This window comes from Mauremys mutica, chromosome 5, assembly GCF_020497125.1.
Source record: "Mauremys mutica isolate MM-2020 ecotype Southern chromosome 5, ASM2049712v1, whole genome shotgun sequence".
In the NCBI taxonomy this organism is placed as follows: domain Eukaryota; kingdom Metazoa; phylum Chordata; order Testudines; family Geoemydidae; genus Mauremys; species Mauremys mutica.
Window position 1 is genome coordinate 28,405,528 of NC_059076.1, and position 22,230 is coordinate 28,427,757.

At 41.7% G+C, this 22,230-nt stretch overlaps 1 protein-coding gene across 10 annotated transcripts in view; it reads left to right on the top strand.

Moving 5' to 3' along the window:
* GRID2 (glutamate ionotropic receptor delta type subunit 2) overlaps nt 1-22,230 on the top strand; it is a 1,103,852-nt gene that overhangs the window by 992,960 nt on the left and 88,662 nt on the right. For 9 of the 10 annotated variants that reach the window (XM_045017699.1, XM_045017705.1, XM_045017706.1 and 6 more), the window contains one exon: nt 10,233-10,399. In XM_045017699.1, coding sequence (XP_044873634.1) covers nt 10,233-10,399 — 167 coding nt within the window. Of the gene's footprint in view, nt 1-1,744; nt 1,942-10,232; nt 10,400-22,230 lie in introns of those variants that run through there. The other variant, XM_045017710.1, reaches the window with a different exon arrangement.

Below are 22,230 nucleotides of genomic sequence, written 5' to 3' on the forward strand. Positions count from 1 at the left end.
AGACCACATGAAAAGGAAAAATAAAATTAGCTGCATATGGTAGTGTTCTTCCTCTGTATAGCTAGTGTAGTAGAATGGTAGATACTGGATAACACATGTAGATAGTAGACTGTGAAACAATGTCATCCCTTGACTATAATGGTTACGTGAAATGTGGGGGCAAGTGACTAATCTGTGTCTTCTGTTTGTTTCTATATCTGTATTTTCTGTTGTGGTCATTGACACATTCCAAAAGGGTGAATCTGATGAGACTGTCTCTGAGCATTTGGTTTTTGATTAAATAGTGGTAATTCAGTTGGTGCCCTATTAGGTAAAGAAAGGTCTGCTACAGTTGGGCATATGTGGCTTTTATTCAAAATGTATGGAAAAAGCACCGTGAGTGTGTTTTTCTGAAGTAGAGGAATACAGTAGTGTGTTCAGGGATTTTGTTTGAGTTTCCAGACTTGAATACATTTACTTTTCCCTAGTCAATTTAACCTTAATTTAAACATTGGGCTTCAAACATTGTTTTATTTTTAAAAATGTGTACACATGTAACTAGAATATTCTATTGTTTTTACAACGGTTACTGGTAATTCTATGTAGCCTGTACTGTATCTTAATATTTTTTCCACTGGGCATTTATTTAGCTCTTTTAAAGAAGAAATACAGATTTTTTGCATATCTCTTTTTGTAAATACATTTTTTAAAATATTTTTACAACACTCAAATGGGAAACCTTGAAGTAGTTACTCAGTCTTTATTTTCTTCTGCTATAAAGACTATACTTTTCTGTAATTATAAATATATATAAAAAATGTTAAAAGTTACGTGAAGGACAAGATTATATAGTATTGAACTCAAACATTGTGCTGATGGAGCCTGTAGCCGCCTTCTTTTATGAGCTGGCCTAAAGATACTTAGAAATGCCACCAGTAAATATGAATCAACCTTATGCTTCACATATAGTGAAATATATAATGGATCAAATGTGTGCCTGGAGTAACTCCACTGCTTTAGATAGAGTTGCATCAGGGATAATAATAATAAAAAATAATAATAATTGGAGATATACCAATTTCCTAGAACTGGAAGGGACCTTGAAAGGTCATCAAGTCCAGCCTCCTGCCTTCACTAGCAAGACCAAGTACTGATTTTTGCCCCAGATCCCTAAGTGGCCCCCTCAAGGATTGAACTCACAACCCTGGGTTTAGCAGGCCAATGCTCAAACCACTGAGCTATCCCTCCCCCCAAGGGTGAGGGATGAAGTTGATATAGTGTTTATAGTCAAGGTTTCTTATATTATCTTATAATGTGTAGTGATACACAGTCTTATAGAAATAATTTTTAACACTACTGATGTGCTGATTTCCCCTGATGTATATAATGCTAAATAGATTCCCTTTTTACAGTAACTCACTTGGAGTGGGTCATTAAACTCAAGAGTGGGGTCAAACATTTTGGTCCAATAATCAATCTCCTGGCTTCACTTAAAATCCAGTGTCATGCATACAAACAATCCTTATCAAAAGACCATATACCCAGTTTTGTTTCTCATTTTGTATGGGCATCTTCATCAAATACACAAAACTCTTTTTAGCCTTTCCCTTACAACACTCTCACAAATGCTGATTATGTATGATGTAGAAAGAAGGGATACAGTTTGTAGCACTCACACTTTATATCTAGATTGACTAGAAAGCCGGGATTGCTGCTGACTGATAACACACTTCCTCTATATACATTTTTTTCTCAACCCTCCCAGGTGCTGCATGATAGAGTGTGAACTGCATTCAGATTTGCCATCATTCTGAAACGGCATTATCTCCCCCATGAAATTACAGTATAACTATGTGGAAATGTAGAATTCAGGAATACAAATCTGCTGTGAGTGATACTACAAAGATCCTGTCCTTTTCCCTTGAGGTTTTGCCTTTATTTAGTCCCTATAATTGATTGTCGTTCCTTAGCTTTTTGTCATGATGTGGAGCTGGGGGGGTTGCTGTTTATCATGTGTCTCAAAGTGGAGAATTTGCAACATGCCTGTTGGAAAGCTAGAGAATCTACACTCATCTCAGTGATGAGGCGATAGGGCTTTTAATTATCATTTTGTTCTAGAATCCACTTCCTCCTTCATTCGTTGTGCCAGCCCCACCTCCTCCACTTTCCATATAATGGGTACATAGACACATAGCATATAATTGGCATTCCAGATACAGTACACTGTACTCTGTCAGAACTCTGTTCTCAGATCTAGATCTCATCTTCATTTTTCTTATTTTTCCTATGTTTAAAATCTCTCCATATTGAGAGAGGAAAATACCCATGAAGATATACTGCGTGAATCTGAGAAGATAATTTTGCCCTTATGCTAGGAAGCACACACTAAAAAGGGAACCAAATTCATCTACTCCTGCCAGACAACTTTACAAGCAGTTGACACTCTCTTAGGGAATGCACTCCTCATTACCAGAAAGATAATTGTAACTTAGAGAGAGTTTGAAGTGAGCAAAATAAATAAACAACAATAATTGGGGAGCTGAAAGGATTGATTTAGGAGAAAAGATTAAAGAGAGCTACACTAACTATATCTAGCTTGGCTAAGTGACAAGCAAGATGGTGGACACATGATTACAACCTATAATATTTGAAAGATTTCAGCCCCAAAGAGGTAGAAAGATCATTTAGAGTGGCACAAAGAGAAATCACTAGAAGTGATAAAATAAAAATGAAAACAGTGGAAGATTGAAGAAGGAAAAAATAAAATATTAATGCTAAATATTAATATTAATGCTAAATATCAAGAAAAAATTTCTCATAGACCTACTCAGCTAAGGAATAGTCTCCTAAAGGAAGTGGGGAAAGCTCTATTTGCTTGGGACAAATAATGCAACAAAATGTACTGTGCTGTATGGAACAATATTGTACTGGTAGGTAGACGGATGACTTCATATGTCTCCTCAATGCCTCACTTCTGTGTCCCATAAAGGGCGGTGTCCACTGCATGTACAGCCTGGGATACTCCCAGACTCTAGACACGAATCATGAAGTCTCTGCTGGAACCCAAATTTTAATTGTGACAAGTTTTGCCAATGGCTGAGAGTTTGGCTTGGTCCAGGGATTTTGCAATTTATTTGCATCTGTTCACTTCATCATGCTTTTTATTGACCAGAAATGTTTTTGCACTCTTTATATTTTCTCATTTTTACTATGAATGGCTTTGACAGCAAGGGACCTAAACAGGAACCTTTTTGAAGTAACTGAGTGGGGATTTAGCCTGCTTATAAACACACAACTCTCTTCCCTTCAGTATGACTCTTCAAGGGTAGATAAAGACAAAACAGGACATGGCCTACCAAAACTTTGCCTCCAACTACCATCCCCCACCTGTCAAAATAGTTTGCCTTATGAACAGACTCTCTTCCTCCTAACTCAGCCACCTCTCCTTAATTTTCCGGTTGCTAAAAATCCATCCCAATCCTCTCCAGGAATCATACACACACCTTGCCTCTTCACTTTCCCTCTCCTGGACTTCTGTTCCTCGCTTCTATTTCCCTCACTCATGATCTCCCTCTGAGACGGCCCCCTCATGATTCTTCAGTCTTGCATGTTGTACTTGTCTGCCTTCCAGACTGGGGTGTGCTACCCCCACAGAGCCTCACTGCTGAAGAGAGTCTTGTCTGTCTTTCTTGCTCATATTATGCCTTTAAGTACATTGGGAGCAGGCTGAGCCAGCCCACCACAGGAAGAGCTCTGGGATGGATTGTACCGACAGCTCCCAGGTTCAGAGGGAGCCTGCAAGCTACACTATCCTTTAGGCTATAACTTCATCTTTTCCCAACTGCTCCCTGGCCCCCTTGAGATGATTTGCAACCCCAGTGGAGTTCAGAGGGGGAAATTCCTTCACATCCCCAAACCCCAGGTCATGAAGGGTGTGAAAGAGAGTTCCTTGCACCCTGTCCTCCTCCCCCTATCCTTGTATATTCATACAAAGCTCCATGGACAATCTGGTTCCCTCTCTGCTCCAAAATCTTAGTTGTTGAAAAGAAGAAAATTCCTCCAGCTCTACAGCATTACACAAAAATTGTTCCTCTCCAGCCCTTGTGTGTTTAGTCCAGAGGAGATTGATTATGCATGTGAAAGAAGAGCCCTTTGTACACTACATCTCTCAAACAAAAATCTATCATGGCATGCTTCAGTAGTTTTTAATTGTAAACAGTCTTTACAAATATTATCTACATTGTCAAGCTCTGATCTAAATGATGTAATGACATGGTGTAATTTAATATGCTGACTTGGGTTTTAATCTTCTTTTGGGCTGCCTAGCCCCAGATGGCCTCTTTATGTTCTGTTTACTTTTTACTCAGCTATTATTTATTACCGTTGTCTCCGTATGTCTAGTGAATTCATCTCAATTTTACAATGTGATTGCCTAGTATGATATAGAAATGCAGAATGGAACCAGGGAGAGGAGTCAGGAGAAAAGTATCATGACTTCTCCGAGCACCCAGAGAGACCAATGGGATAGCAAGTCAGTGAAGAATCTAGTAGAGCTGACAGGAAAATTTTTGACACAACATTTTACATAGGGAAAAAGCAGATTTGTCCAAACTGAAAGTCTTTGTGGAAAGGAGTCGTTCCTAATAAATTTCCCATTTCAAAACAATTTTGAAGAGTTTCAAAATTATTTAAATGTCGCATTTTGACATTTTCAAAATAAAAAAAGTTTTTGGGTCAAAATGACTTTCCATTTAATAATATAAGCTAATTATTAAAGAAAGATTTAGACTTTTCATCCTGATTTGAATTGAGGATGTTTTTCAAAATCTCAAATTCTCACAAGATAGGAAAACCATTTCCTACCAGGCTCTAGGATTTTATCTGGCAGTCTCATTGCTGGATCAGTTAGTTAAAACAACTGCTGGACTTGCAGTTTTGGTGGTGGTATCATCACTGGAAAGTGGCAGGGAGAGAGATGGAGGATGTGAACAATCAGAGAAAAGGCAACAAACCCAAACTCCACAAGAGAAATAGGGAGCACAAGAACAGTCGCTAACAAGGTTTTTACCCCTAGTGTTCAAATGTGGTTTAGCATTTCTTGAACCTGAACAATTCCAGTGGTAACTCATGAAAGAGTTTATGCTAGGGAAGTACTTTTACTGTTTATAGGCTGCAGCAATTAGAGGGTAACAGAATCACATGCACTTTTAGAGATGACAGATCTGTACTTTGTTTTGTATTTAACCACTCAAGGAGAACAGAATCACATACATTTGAGCAAGTCTGACATTCCATCCAGTTGAGGAAAGTGGTGCACCTATACACTGCAGGGGGACAAATTTAGGATAACATAAATTATATCCTGAGAGTATGCATGAGACTGAGGAGAATATGTGGGAAAGGAAAAGAAAGGCATTAAGCAGAAGTTCCCTGGATGGTAAAAAGATATTAAGCAGAAGTTAGTGCCCTGGATGAATGCAGTGTAATTTTCTTTGGATGCAGTACCTCCAATGGAGTAGTATAGATGGAACTGGTAGCACCACATGTTAAGTTTGGCTGACACTTCCCCTTATAAATTCTTGTCTTCAGTTGTTTATAACTGACAAATTTTAACCATTTGGGATGATATTTTCCATGATGTGGTCTGCCTCGGGCTGAATGTTTCTGGAAACAGATTGACAGAGGAACTGTGAGGTGGAGGATGAGGAGATACTGGGATTGGGATGAGGCACGTAAGAAGGAAGATTGGGACTGGGAGGCAGTGAGGATAGTGAACATAAATGGGGGTGGGGAAGAGGGACTGGGAGGCAGTGAGGATAGTGAACATAAATGGGGGTGGGGAAGAGGGACTGGGAGGCAGTGAGGATAGTGAACATAAATGGGGGTGGGGAAGAGGGACTGGGAGGCAGTGAGGATAGTGAACATAAATGGGGGTGGGGAAGAGAGGCTGGGAGAGGAGCTGGGGCAGGGCACTGGGACTATCTGCGCAAGGGGATTTGTGGGGGATAAGGAATTAAGGTGTGGGAGGGGGAGCTGGTATTGGTTGGGCAAGGAGACTGGGAATGGGAAGAATGGAATGGGAGTAGGGGAGATGGGGACTGGGAAGAAGAGTCCAGAAGGGGAGAGTAGAACCTGCTGTGCAAGAGGCTGGAACTGGAAGCAGAAGCCTGAGGAGGAGAGATTGGGACTGGCTAGATAAGGAGACTGGAAAAAAGATCCAGGAATGGGGAATAGACAGGACTGGGACGGGACCAGGTTGGAGAGGATGGGACAGAATCAGTCCAGCTTGGGGGCATGGGGATAACAGTAGGTGTCCACTACGGCTGTGGTTCTCAACCTGTTTGGGCTCAGAACCCATTTGGACTGTCGCAAGCCAGAGACCTCAGAGAAGCCCACAGACCTGATGACAGACACCCCCATAGGAGTCTGTCAGAGGGCTGGGATGGGGGCTCAAAGCTAAGATTCCAGATTCTAAGACCAAATGTGAACAGTTTGGGAAACCACCCCCCCTTTGGCAACTGGGGGGAGGGGTAGTGAGCCAAGTCACTCCCCCAAAACATAGACCCTTCCTGGGGGACAGAGGGCAAGGGGTGGGAGGGATTTGGGGTGCTGGAGCTGAATTGAGGAGATCAGGGGGCACTGGGTATAGTGCGGAAGCAGATGGTGGTTTGAGGGTTGCTGAGGAACAAACTGAGGGACAGAGGGGTGTGGGAGTGAAGTGGGAGACTGGGGAAAGGATATGGAGGCAGAGAGGTCGGGGGCAGGTGGCAAGCTGATAACTCCCCCCAAAAAGCACACAGACCCCACACATGATCCATAGGGAGCAGAGGGTAAAGGGATGGGGGATTTGGGTTCCTGTGGGGTATGTGCGGGGGCTGGGGAAAAGGAGTTGGGGGCAGAAGGAGCTGGGGGTTGCAGTAGGGGAAGATCTGGGGTGCTGGTGGCCAAGATGGATGGTATGACAGAGGGAGAGTCACACAGCGTTGGGACTGGAGATACATCAGGGGGCCCAAGCTGGGGGGTAGGACAGGGGGCATGGAAGATGGGGTGTCACCCGGCTGTGGGGCAGAGGATATGTCAGAGAACCAGTACTTACTGGGAAATGTAACACCAATCACTACCTCCCGTCTCCTCTCTTGCGAGGCTGGCTGGGTTCGGCTCCCAGCTTCAGGCATTGACCTAATGGTGGGGCTGGCCAGGCCAAATTTGTGAGAGTGGTATTGGGACTTGGTGCATGGGGTCACAGCACCACTTACTCAGATTTAGCCAGGCTGGCCCCTGCCATCATGATGTAAGGGTGGCTGGGCCATATCTGAGTGGCACTGTGACCCTGTGAATCAGTTCGCAACTCCTGGAGCAGGGAGCTGAGCAAAGCCAGCTCTGTGATCCTTTGACACATTCTGGGGACCCAGTTTTGAGTCATGATCCAAGTGGAGAAACCCTGCATTAGAGCAAAATCCCTTCCAGCCCCTGGAATGGAACCCCAACATTTCTGAGTTTCATCATTCCTCTGCTCAGCAAATATCTGGGAATCCCATTGGCAAGTGCATGTCTCCTCTTTCTCTAGCACTAACCCACGCAGCAATAATAGGTTACTCCTTTAAGCCAAGTGGCAAGGGCCAGTATAGTCAGGGGCGGCTCTAGGAATTCCGCCGCCCCAAGCACGGCGGCATGCCGCGGGGGGCGCGCTGGTGATCGCTGGTCCCGCGGCTCCGGGGGACCTCTTGCAGACGTGCCTCCAGTCATGCCTGCGGGAGGTCCACCGGAGCCGTGGGACCAGCGGACCCTCCGCAGTCATGCCTGCGGGAGGTCCACCGGAGCCGCCTGCCGCCCTCCCGGCAAAATGCCACCCCAAGTGCGCGCTTGGTGCGCTGGGGTCTGGAGCCGGCCCTGAGTATAGTGGATCTAAAAGTACCAACCCTGCTAATGAACCATGTGGGTGTCGATATGATGCCACATAATGGAATTTCTGGGACAGGGTTCAGTTGGCTTTTTTAAAAGCCTAGGAGACTACACACAAAAACAAGGCAACCTTATGTCTGGCATTTCCTAACTTCTGAATGTTTGACTTTATAACATTAGTAATGATCTTTCACATAGTTTGTGTGTGTAATTTAATGTAGGAAGTTACTATACTGGTGGATATGATGTGGGATGTATCCTCGCCTTATAGGAGTAATGCTTGTGTTTAGATACTATGGTCTTCTTTACATCCCAAAATTGTAGCAGTTTAATTTAAATCAGGGTTTGTTTGGGTTTTTTTTGTTTGGCTGGTTGGTTTTTTTTTACCATTTTAATTAAACAGGTGCAATCCCCCTTATTTTGGTCTAAATGAGGATTAGTTAAATATTTTCCTAATTTATTTAGGTAAACCAGAATAAACCCGGTATAAATAAGAATAGCCATGCAGCTTTAAGTTCAGCTGCTGCTATGTTCTTGTGTATGCAGGCACTAGGATCAATTCATGCTATGGACCCAGCTGAGGGATGAGACAGAATGTATGTTCCTCTCTAGGTAAAGCTAATTATATTACGTGTGCCAGTGCCATTTACCTCTTGGACAAGTGGGCCACCTCCTATTAATAGTGCTGATGCTGTGAGGAGTGATCTGTCCTGGCAGATGAACAAAGGTTTTGGATGGTAATTACAATTGCAGATTCAGTCACAATTGTGGCGATTCACGTCTACTAGTGCAAGTGCTTCACACAGACAACAAAAGTGCATAAAGTAATGCCAGAAACACCAGTGCTAGTCAACGATACTTCCGAGAGCTCCATCACCCTGGATGATAAAATAATCTTCAGAAAAACAATCATTTAATTGTTTGACTAAAACTCTGAGCAAGAAAGCTATGTTAACACAGCTGCAGTCTCTAGTAAAATAGGCTGCATGAACTGCCCATGTAAGATTTGCCTACAACCTAGCAGTTTCGACAGCAGGGTGGGCAAGGCACGTAATTTTTCATTAGTAATAACTTAAGGAAGAAATCTTTCCATTAGTGTGGTCTAAGTGGAGCTTTCATTGGAATGGTATTGCGATATGCCAGTCATGGTCAGTCTTGACAATGAAACACAGAGCTGCTACTGTGTGTGTGTGTTTTGTTTTTCATTTATTTATTTTTTAAATGCAGGAAAAATATAGCTGTAGAGCAAAGCTTCTCTTTAAAAGAGTCTTATGTTTCGGGTCACTGAAGCAAATTTTCTATCTAGATACTTATGGTTCCAATCACCATAGCCTCTGAGCACCTCACAAATATTAATAAATTTATTCTCATGGTATCCTTCTGAAGCAGGGAATTGTCATTTTACAGATATGGAATTAAGACAGAGATAAATAGCCAGATTTTCAAAAGTGCTCAGGACCCTGCAGCTCCCTTTGAGCACTTTTGAAAATCTGGCCACTCAATGTTGGTGCGTAAATGAGAGTGGTGCTTTTTTGAAAATCTGTTACCAAGTGGCATGTCTAAGGTCATATATGGAATCAGTGGCAGAGCTGAGAATTGATGACAGATCTTCTCAGTCTCAATCCATGCCTTCACCATAAAATGATCCTTTCACCAGGACCAGAGGGTTGGTAAAAGGGTGAAGGGAGTAAAATAGGCACTACCCTGATTCTCTCTCATGCACACATATCTACACTGTGTGAATTTAGCACAGGTGAAAGGTGCCCAATTGATAGCCCTGGGGACTGAAGTCCTCCATTTATACACTGAACAGGAAGAGTATTAGCTTATCCCAAATTCTCCACCCACATGCCTCATCCCTGAGGGCAAATTGTTTTCAGTTCACATTCAATTCCTAGCATGCCTGCTGCATCTACAAACAAAAGCATCAACCAGCATCAGCTGTGGCAGTGGTTTTGGGGATATGGACACTTAACTGCTGGAAACTGGACTGAAACCTCAACATTTTTTTAATTACACAGCCTTCAGATGCAAGGCTGGCTCCAGGATTTTTGCTGCCCTAAGTGGCGTGTGGGGGGGTCGCAATCAGCAGAAGCTCCACTGTGCCGCTTTCTTCTTCGGTGGCAATTCGGCGGCAGGTCCTTCCCTCCGAGAGGGACCGAGGGACCAGCCGCTGAATTGCCGCTGAAGATCCTGACGTGCCGCCCCTTCCCCTTGGCTGCCCCAAGCACCTGCTTGCTGAGCTGGTGCCGGGAGCCAGCCCTGTTCAGATGGTAACAAGTTTTGGTCACAACTGTCTTGTTTTGGAACTGACAAGCTGTAGCCTTAAGGTCTTCTTCTATTTGCTACAGGTGAAATACGGGAACTACGCCTTTGTGTGGGATGCAGCAGTTCTGGAATACGTGGCCATCAATGATCCAGACTGCTCCTTTTACACAGTTGGGAACACTGTCGCAGACAGGGGATATGGAATTGCACTCCAGCATGGCAGCCCCTACAGAGATGTCTTCTCGCAAAGGTAAGATTCAGGAGAGGATGGAATAGGGATTAAGAGAATATATCTCTTAGCTCTGGAACCATTTCTAGTTGCATTTTCTTTGGGAGAAAAACTTCCTGTTATTGCTGCTGTCTATGCCTTGATTTTGTACATATGCATTTATTTACATTGGGAATGTACAAAAAACAGAAAAATGCCCCTGGTGTCATCTGGCCTTACATCATCCAACATATCATTGAAGCAGGTAACTGTCAATTGCATATTCTGGTATTTTATGCTGAAGTTGATTATTCATTCCTCTAGCAGTCTCATTAAAATACTTAGTTTTGCTTTAGTTGCTTTCACTCCTCCTGAGACACATCAGAGAGTTGCACTGAACTTTATTGGCAGCAAAAAAAGATTTGTGGAACTCATGTTATGTGGATAGCCGGGTCCCACACTCAATGCTTTTGAGAAGATGTCCCCTCCCCCAAAAGAGTTACAAGCCTTTTCTAAGGAGAGAAAATTGTGTAAGAAAGTTCCAAGGTTTTTCCAAAGCTTACTCAACCTTTTGGAGCTGCAAAAGTGAGATCTCTAGTGAGATTTCTGGTACTTATTGCTTTTGATCAGACCAGAAATACCAACAGAATTGTCTTTATTGTGCTTTCTCAGCATTCAGTATTGACTCAAAATTGCAGATGCATGTGAAATGGAAAAAAAAATCCAACAATAAAGAACAAACATACTTTTATAAACCACAGGAAAGCTTTATTTAGTATCCAGTTTGAATTTTGGATGAAGGTCTGAGTGAATTATATGGTTCCTATTTATTCCCAACCCTATTGCTAAGTATTTGCACTTAAGGCAAGTGACAAAATTTCACACTTGCTTTGTCGGAACTTCTTCTGTGTGGCTGTCATATTGGATATCCTTCATTATGGCATATGAATATGTTTCATTCAGGCTTGTGCTCCTTGTGTTCACTTTCTTTGAATATTCAGATACTGGAACAAATATCTGCAGAAAGCAAATGTCAGAGTTATGATACTGAATATTCACAGGACTGAATTTTAAATTCTCCTGTCCAAGTAATTGTGCCAGAATTGTGCTTGTGCATTTGTCATCACAGGGGGAAAAAAACAACCAGAAATAATGCTATGTGACTTATCTGACCAGTTACAGCTAAGCTGCACAGTTTGATTTTTAAATATTTGCATTCACTTAATAGAGTATAATATTTAAAAAGATGGTTGTTGAATTATTTCAAGTAATACGTAAATTCAAGGAAATCATTATCTGCTCACAGATATTCTATGAGCAGAAAGGGACTAATATTCAGTGAATATGTTACTGATTGGGAATTATTTGCCTGACTTGTGCTCTGAGATAAACTTTAACAAAAATCTAAAAGTTTACATAAGTGATGAAGTTAAATGCATTGAGTTATATATTTGTGTGTGTGTGTGTGGTTTTTTTTTTGCTTGCTTATTTTGCATAGTGTATATCAAGCGAACAATGCTAGAGTCCTAGATATTTTCTGCTGCACTTACATGTCATGTTCACTGAAAGTTTCAATATTTTTGACAAGCAACTCCCTATAATGTTGTTTATATAATGTTCTCTCTGTCTCTCTCCATACATACATACATATACACACACACAACACACACACAACATTATAGGGAGTTGCTTGTCAAAACTCATATATATAGGAGTTGCTTGTCAAAAATATTGAAACAGTCAGTGAACATGACCATGTAAGCACAGCAGAAAATATCTAGGACTCTCGCATTGTTCGCTCGATATACACTATGCAAAATAAGCAAGCAAAAATCTTTCCTATAATCTTTCCAAGGAACATTCCCAGCCATCTAAGCTCTGGAACAGCGACATAGAGAGGGAAGAGTGATGTGATCAGGTGCCATTCAGGATCTTAAGTCATCTTGTTCTGAGCATTAGCCACATGAGTTTGATTTTAAGAAATGGAAACAGAGAGAAGCTGGAGACCAAGGATGAAATTCTGGTCCCACTGAAGTCACTAGGAATTTTGCCCAGTCCTGTACATGAAGGTTTTGATATCTTCAGTTCAAGAGTGATATATATGTGTAAAATAGTAGTAGTATTTTCATTTTATTAATAGTAACTATAATTTTGTTACTGATACAATAATAGCTTCTGCAAGCAGGGATATACTTGCAAGGCATATTAGTCCCCATGGTATTAGACAGGATCACCACTAGAATTAATAAAAAAAAAATCCGCCCCCCCCCCCCCCCCATGGTACAGTATTGAACAAATAGGGAGGCTTGGTTATGCCTTCATCTGAAGCATTGACATTCACTGTGCAGGTCTGACAGTTCTAAGTAAAGTACAGTTTTATTTTGTCTCAGAATTGCAGCATTTCAGTATATTATTATGAAGGCATATGTAAGGAGAAAGAAGCATAAAAACTTGCACTTATGTAGCACCTTTTATCTGAGGATTTTTGAAGCACTGTATAAATAATAGCATTCCTCTGAGAAAAGAAAGGACATTTCCCCTTAATACATGGGTAAAGTGGGGCACAAGGGGAGTTAAGTGACTTTCCTAATTTGTCAGTGGCAGAGTCAGGAATATAGAACCCAGCATTCTTGCTTTTCAGTCCTCTGCTCTAATACTCTAACACAGCATGGGAGGGTAGGTGGATGGATAATTTATGAGATCTCTAGAGTCTGGGGAGTCTGAACTGGTATTATGCAATTTTAGCACTAATGAGCAAAGAACTGATTATATCATCAGGACTGATGACTGACCAGAAGGGACATGACCCCATGCACCTAGGTGGGCCAGAATGTGCCTGTCAGGGCAGTACTGGTGAACAATTTAGAGAGTTAGATTATGTATACCCTGAAAACCTATGTGATCTCCCTTTTTAAATAACTTTCTATTTCTTTATGAGATTCTGTGACAGGGAAGCTGGCCCTCTAGGGGTCAAGGGCTCAGCCTACCTCTGACAGGCTCCACAAGTGGGAATAAGGCAGCTGAGTTCACCTCTGAGTAGTTAACTCACTGAGTAACTGGGAGACATTTAATTAGGCAGGGAAGGCCCTGCACATGACTAAAGCCTAATTCTGTGTGAAGGTGAACTCCTGAGGAGATAGGAAGCTGCCAGGGAGATTGCAGAGAGAGAAGACTCCTCCAGCAGATAGGAGAAGCTGTCAGAGAAGCCACCAGTTGAAAGAGGGAGAAGCAGGGCAGGGGAAGCCTATAGAAGAGGAGAGGTAGGAAGTAGCTCAGAGAGCAGCATGAGACTGAGAAGGATTGGTTCTGACTGTTCCAAACAAGGGCCCTGAGCTGGAACCCAGTGGAGGGGGACGGGGAGCTGGGTCCCCATACCTATTCCCACCAAGAACTCTGGAGACAAATTATTTCAACCCAGAAGACCTAGGGTTCTCTAGCTTCCTGAAGGGGGCAGAGGTGATTACTAACCTGACCAGAGGGCTGGGTCACAACAGGGACTTGACAAACACAGAATTGGAAGTCGCAGCATAAAGGGGACAGAGTGGTGTATTTCCCCATCCTGCCACAAGGGATCACTAACAGGCAGAGGACCCATATTAGACCCTCTTATATTCCATTGTTAATTACTTCTGTCAATTTAAATTTAAGCATTTGAGAGGGGAACAGTACTTAAGAAACAGACACCATGAAGAGAGAGCTTGCTTACATGGCAGGTTTTTCAAAGGTCTCTTAGTACTGTTTATCATGACTACTATCATGAGTATTTTACAAATCACCCTTGCTTCTCTTTCTAATGGGAAGGATGAATAATCATCTGTTGCAGCAATCTATATTCTAGACAGAAGGAAATAAGTTTTGCCGGGGTGGAATTAGCAAATGTTCATATGACTATTTCAAATTCCTTAATATTATAAGGTATCCATTTGAAATGTATTGGCATTTCCTGCTCTCTCCTGGGCTAGTCATATTTATGTGAAAATGCAGGTCTCTGCATTTATGAAATATCCAAATTCTGTATAGCGCTTGGTCTACACATACGGATGCAGCAGTTTAACTAATGATGTGACTTTTAAGTTGATTTAGTTAAATAGGTGCAAAATTCTATGTGGATGTACTTGCGACCATTTAATTTATTGTTCATAAATTTACAGGCACAAGCTAACCTCACGTAATTAGTTTTAAACTGATATAAGTGTGTCCACACAGAAGTTTGCCTTAATTTAACTAAATCAGTTTAAAATAACACCATTGCAAGTTTGAGCATAGACAACACCTAGCAGAGGATACAGTAATTAAACACAAATTCTGAAACCTTCATATCAATAGCCTCTCTAACTACTTTTTTTTTCTAACTAACAGATTTTTAAAAAAGCAAGAGTAAAACAAAATATTAGATATTCTTTTGAAATTCTGCAGATTTAAGCATTTGGGGCTGAAAAAAATCTTTTGGCTTTCAGCACAGTGAAGAAATTGCAAATAGTATATAAGAAACGTAAGTCTGCTCTAAGTGGAATATCAAAAAGTCTTCAAATAAGCATTTTTGTGGTATTATTTATTAAAATAAAAGGGTAAAAACTGGACACTTTAGAAAAAGAAGCAATTGGTCTTTCAATCTATGTATAGACTTTTTGTTATAAGCTGAAACAAAAATATGAACAGTAAGGCTTCTAAAAATTTAATGAGACTTTTTTTAGCTGTATTCACATACGAAGGGAACCACTCAGGGTCTCAAATAGACATTGTGACCACTGTCTGTATAATTGTATCTCTGAAACCAGTTGCTTCCACTCCATCTAGAATTCAGATACAATGTAATTGTATCAAAATAATAGTGAAATCTTTCTAGGGAAGATTTGAATAATGGACCTTGCAGCTTGTCTCAATGACTTCATAATCACTTGGCAGATTTTGACAAATACACCTGTCCATGCCATTAGACAACAAATCAATGTGCTCAGGTAAGTTAGAATAACTTCTTTTTTTTGCCATTAATAGATGACCTTCTATGCACTAGCAGCCATGTGGGCACCACACTAGAGGTCTTTTTTTGAAAGTAATGACAAAGGCTTTAATACTGTGAACTACTGAATGCTACAGGAAAAGTTCCAAGAGGATGTGTCCCTTGGTTCAGTAGGAACTGTGTGCTGACATGCGATATGACACCTATTAAGAACGCTCTTCAATCCTGAGCCTTAAATCCTCCATTGCGCTCCTGGGAGGTATAAAAATAATTGTTAATTCTATCAGGATATGTCATAGAAGTCTATATTTCCCATGGCGCTACAGCAGTTGTTCAGTTCTGAGCATGTGGTGTCTATTGTTGGTCAAGAATAAGGCAACACCTAAACGGTCTGTTCTCATTCACATCTCCACTTTTCCTATTACACTCAGATTTTCAGTTCTGTGTTAGGATCCAAACCATAGATGATGTTAGAGAGAGAAAAGGTAAATTTTTTATAAGCTTCAGAGGCCAGTGGCCTGATTTTCACTGAGGTAATTGGGAGCGGTCAGTGCTCAATACCTCTGAAAATCAAGTGTTAGAGGGTTTTCCCTTCACCCCCACCCCCAGTTCTTGTCATGCAGCCAGAAAGCAGGCAAGTCTGAAATGCAGGCAACACGATGTTTATTGGGGTTAGTTCCAAACAAGCATATCCATAGCTCTACACAATGGCAGAGTCTGTTTCCCAATGATCTGTTCCCAGCTCTGACGCCGCAGAGCATTGCCTCTGTCCACATTCCCACCTCCTCCTCCTTAGCAGACCCAAATATACCTGTAGTGCACGCCCCTAGTCACACCCCTTATGTTCCGTTTTGGAGGGTCATGAGTCTGGGGTCTTCGTCCCACCTCTTTTGTATTCCATGGGAGGGGTAGGGGGTGAGGTTGTGCTCTGGCCAAGGCCAGGCTTTTCTTTGGCTTTTAATGTTTTTCTGCCTTTCCCCCATCCCCCTCCTAACTGGTTGCTTGACCTTGGCTTGAGAGAAGAGCCAGGCAGCCTTCCAGTCTATGCTCATATATTATACTCACACCATACCCTGTAATACTTTAGCTGTGCTCTGTTTATTATCTCTTTCTCATTGTACTAACAAGCCCATCTGGCTGGGCAGAAGCAACACAGTGTTATTGTTTGTTTTTAAGACATATTAGTAAGGATTTGAGTATCAAAAGTCAAACCCAAAATTCTATTTCAGGCTGACAAACAAGGCTATACACTAACATCAAGCCACAATTGTTTTGTATTTTTCATACACAATAAGCAACTGTGTTCCTGTTTGTTTAAGCAACTTTACTTTGAGATGAAGGGAAACAATGTAAGAACAAAGGTAAAGTCACCATCAGAAAGCACAGTGTGTCACTCCTCTGTCGCATGCAGGGTCAGCTGTGCCTTGCAGAATGGCAACTGCCTCAGCAAACGTCTGGACACTTAAAGTTGTAAACACAGAAAACAAGATCATAACAATTGCATGTATTATACTCATGAATTCAGAGGAGAAGTTCTTGGCACACGGAGCTTCAGTATTGCTACTTTGGAAACCTACCATACAGCTTACCAGAAATGATGAAAAGTCATGATGAATTAATGGCTCAGAAGGTGAATGCAGTTCCTTTTTTTTTTTTTTTTTACAATTATAAACAAAAGAAATAGAGACTGGTAGTGATTTTCCTGGTGCCAGCTTCAAAGCTTTGCTTCATGTACCTCATTCATCATGCTTTCAAGAATCCAAATTTCAGATGCATAGGAGAGAACCAGGCTTGTATGTGCAGCATACTTCCTAACACGTCTGGTGTAGCTTTTGGCTGTGTTCACAGCAGCTGGTTCTCTCTTCTGTCATTTTTATCACTTCAGTAAACCCACGGGTCTCAGAAAGTCTCTGCCCTGCCATGGGTAGAGATGTGTTATATAGGAAGCCTTTAAAGTAAATTCCAGTTAAAGTCTCCACCTCTGAAAATGTCACCCTCTCTCCATGCTGCTCCAGCAGACTTCTGACCCTAGATGGAAAGGAGGGTTGCTATATTCTGTATACCTAGTCTCTGTGTCAGTGGATCTAGCCCAGTGGCCCAGGACCAAAAGTAGAACTATGAGAAGAGCTTATAGTCTCATCCCAATAAAATACCTTACCAGCAAAAAACTATCATTGTGCCCTTTACAGCCCCATCTCAAGCAATCCATCCTCCTCCTCCCACCTCTCCACATAAGTGTCCTCCTTCTCTTCCTTACAGAGAACCTCTGACCCGCAAGTTTACAATACAGCCTTACAAGTTAAACCAATACTCCCCATAGTAGCGTATCACCAAAAATAATAACCTCCCCATAATAATAATTATTATGAAGACAGACCCTCACTATCCTAGGGAAGCTTTGTCTCGCCACATCCCACCCCACTGCATGACCAAGGTGGAATGCCCCAGGGAGTTCTACACTGTCTAGAAAGGAGTTGCCTGGCTTATTATCTGTCTGCACCTCCCCTGCTGCGTGCAGCTGGTGATGGTGGTACAGCAAAGCATGCTTTTCTTACAGTTGTCCTGAAGGGGTTAAATTAGGCTAGGAAGGGGGCCAGTTAGCAAGAGAGGCCACAGTTGAGGGGTATCAGGTGGCTTCAGTAATCCCGTGCCTGAATGATGAGGAAGCCCAGCTGAGGAGGAAGGGACTGGGCTGGGTATAGAAAGACAGGAAGTTGATAGTAGAGCGGGGGCTGCAGGGAAGTAGTCAGCAGCTACTCCCTGAGTGAGGGGAGGTGTGTTTGGGGGTTACAGAGCAAAGGTAACTCCTTTAGAGGAGGAAGTTTTGGGGCTGGCAAACCTGCAGAAGTGGAAAGTTAGGAAAGGCTCAGGGAAGAGGCAGTAAAATCCAGAATGGAACAGACCTTGGCTGCTGATGAGGGTCTCTGAGCTGGGACCTGAATTAGAGGGTGGGCCCAGGTTCCTCTGCTAGCCACACGAGAAGTGGACCAGCTGGGCAGTGGATGGGAAGAGGGCCTGAGCCCATTTGTAAGAAGAGACTTTACTACCATGGAAGGGAGGACACATGTGACTTACCCAGGGGGCTAAGTCATGAACACAGGGCATCTTGCCTCGCCGAGAGCCAGGAAGAGAAGGCAGAGCTTGTGGTGAGAGGTGGAAAGGAGGTGGTGAACCTGGAATCGGCTAATCCACAGAATGACCAGGAGGAACTGCTCTAGCAGTGAGCAGATTCCCTGACAAGGGGTTAGAAAACTAACTGTATTGGTTCTGCCTACACTGCCCTCTGTTGGATGGTACTGATGCTTGTGGGGCTTAAGTTAGATATATAATAAAGGTTGAAATAAATTGAACCACAAATAGAAACACGGCTAAAAGTCTAAGGCAGCTTTTTGCTTTATTATTAATTGGTGGAGGAGGGGTTAAAAGATTCTGATGCAGCTGAGCTGCAGATGGCGCATGATGAGACAGTCTTGGGGAAAGGCACTGGAGCTTTCTTAATACAGTGTGCCATTTCAAGGAAGCTGGTCACAGATAAATCACAAAACAACTACACAGTTCAGCATGATTGGCAGTTTTAATTCAATAGATGCCCCAGGCTAGAATGTCAGAGGGATTCTGCAGGTTAGAACTGAGGTGCAATGCAAGAGCCATGTATGAAAGCTTGTACATCCCCTGCCTACACTGAGCGTGGTCCAAGTTATTGTAGTAATCCCTCGTCTTCATGATAGCACTTCATTCACAGTTATAAAAAGAAAAACTGGTTATGCAAATTGAATCCCCACTGATTGTGTAAGCCACTGCAAAGAAGTATTCTATTTTGTATGTATTAAAGTTGACGGTATACCCACTAAACTATTTCTTACTAATTAGCTTTTTTTTTTTTTTTTTTTGCCTTAAGCAACTGAGTTTTGACAAGTAAAGGGCCAAATTTTGCCCTCAAATGTACAAGCAGTTCCCACGGAAGTCAGATAGCTGTTTACTAATCCAAAGTCATGAAAATACTATATTGCATTCCTCACATTATAATGTTATATTGGCAGTTTTTATATATCCATCACTTAAAAGTGCTCAGTTGTAAATTCAAATAACAGTAAAACTAAAGTATATTCCAGCATATTGCTACCCTCAGTGATCTTTTCTCGTTTTGTATTTCTAACTGGTACAGAAGTTGGATTTCGGGTAGCTTAGAACCAAACTTTCGTGTAACGGACTGGCAGTGTTTGTTTGAAACAGCCAGCCCAGTTAACATATGTTGATGCTGATTGGAGCAGGGTAATGAGGGTTCTGCCAACTCAGTGAAGCAGATGAGCAGGATGTAAGAGAGATGGGAGTTGCTCTTTGGGGAAGAATAGAGAGGATCTGGAGTATGGCCTGAGCAGTCCTGAAGAAGGAACATAAGGAGCAGGCAAACCTGGGGAGAAAGCTCGAGCTAAACTTGTATTATTGTTAATCCCTGTTCATAGGATGAAATCCAGGAACGGGGGTGAGGTTTTTTTAGTTGAGGTAGTGTGGGAATCTTGTATGCAACAAGTTGAGGGAGGTTTTCAAATAGCACAAGCTTTGTTTTTAGTGGCTGCTTTCTCTTCCTTAGTTCTTGCTTGCCACATATACAGGGCCGCCGAGAGCGGGTTCAGGCCCCAGTGAAAAAAATTTTTCAGGCCCCCCAGCAAGGGCAAACCAGCTAAACAGGGCCGACGAAGCCAGGCCCTGGGCCCCGTTCCGGACCACCGGCCCCCGGTAATTTGTACCAGCTTCCTCCCACTCTCGTCAGCCCTGCACATATATGGCCTGTCTAAAGGAAGAAATGAAGTGTGTTAGAGCTGGTTTTAAACACATTTTAACACCAGTTCAGGCTAATGTAGTTTATCTTGCCAATGTGGATGGGATGTTAGCTGTACTTTTAAGTCCCTGCTAGTGGTGTTTAGGAAGGCCATTTTTATTTGCAAACATTAATGAAATCAATACACAATAATTTGAAATTTTGCTGGACAATAGAACCATTCTTAAGTGAATTTTTCATTCAAGAATGGTCTGATTTTCCAGCAAAAACACTTCACAATCTTTTGCAGGTTTTCTTGCAAAATCAGATCATTTTTTGAAAAAAAATGAAAGGCAATGTGAAAAACCTCTAATTGGTAGGCTTTCAAAACTTAGTTCCTGTGTAGGCCCTGATCGTGTGGTCAGATTTACCCGGACAGACCTTTGCTCTCATAATTTCAGTGGGGCTCAGCGAAGGTGTGAGGACCTGCTCTTGTGGATCAGTTTTCAAGATTTGTTGGTCCCAGTCTGTACCATGGTTTTAATATACTACTTCAGTGCTAGATGAGCCATGTTAGCCCAAACTGGTTTTAAAACCAGGATCAGACCCAGTTTCACTAATGATTTTTGTCCCAAGTGTAAACCAAGGCCTTAGTCCCATTTGTGTTGACTCTGGTGCCTTTTATAAAAACTAAGTGACTTTTCCATTCCCACATTTTGCTCCTGAACATGACTTGGTTCTGCTTCATGACTAAGTGCAGGCACACACACAAAAGGATACAGCCGAGCAGAACTGTACTCACTGCTTTATTCATAAAACACTTTGCAGAGTGCCTTTAGTAATTTGCCATTGTAACTGCTTGCACATAGAGCTTTCAGTGCAATACTCTGACACTGTATTTAGTTCATACTTGGACTGCTCAGCTAAAAAATCCATTTGTATGCATTTATTCTGCTTCACATATTATGTTATCAGTCACTTTCAATATTTCAAAGTCACAGCAGTCTTTTTCTGACACACATTTGTCAGAATGAACTGCATTGATTGCTGTTATTATAGACTGCAGTTCCTGAGTAAGGGAAATGGCTTATATAGAGCCAGAATATTGAAATTGCCTGATAAAACAATAGATAAAACAGAATACATGAATATAAATGGACACTTTAAATGGACAGCAAAGAAATGCAAGTTTATAAAGCCAGCATCTGAAATTCAAAAACTCATGAAGAGAAATTTAATTAATTTTTTTAAGTAGCTATCCAGTGTACTGGAAATCACTCTGCCCCATTGCATATCAGCTAGCTACTGAGGTATTTCTTTCTTAGGCTTTCTGATAATCAGGCACTTCAAAAGTTTCTTCTAATGGATACCATCGTGTGAAAGAATTTTGGTAATCAGCTGATTGCAGAGCACTCTAAGCCTATCCAGAAAAGCACTTAACATTATGCTTAACTTTAAGTTCCAGTGACCCTGAGTAGCTAGGCATGTAAGCAGGTACCTAATCAGGTGATTAAAGTTGGACACATGCTTAAGTACTGTTCTAGATGGGACCAGAGTGTGCTGTACCTTGCAGAACTGAGCCATGAGGAAGCATACCGGTTTAGGCAGAAAACAGTCTCTTTTCTTTTATTGTAATTAATGTTGTAATTTTATAGCTGTTGCTGTTTTCAATTAAAAAACTGTGAATGAGCAAACTGCACAGCAGAGAAGAAAATATGCCACTTAAAATTGAAATAAATTATCATGCTATTATAAATTACTACACATCAGGGTGCTCCCCACAAATCACAAATATTTGATTTCAAAACAAATATGAAAAGGCAAAACAGTGTTAGTGTTGTCGGAGAAAAATTCAGTTCTCGCTTTTTGTTTGGATGCAGCAGAGTCAGATACTTTATTCTGTTTAGCAGCTACAGCAGAGAGAGAGTGCACTAGGACACAGGGTCTTCCCTTCCTAGACAGGTCTCTCAACAGGTAAACAATTACAGCATTTATATTTATATTGTTACAGACAATAATAAGCAACAGCTGCATTTTGTTTATACATAGGTCATCCTAATATCTTGTTTTTCTCACTTAAGAGACTCCAGTCTACGTTTCGTATTATCTACACAAGGTCGAAAAACAACTTCTCACACAGTTCTTTTCCACTCG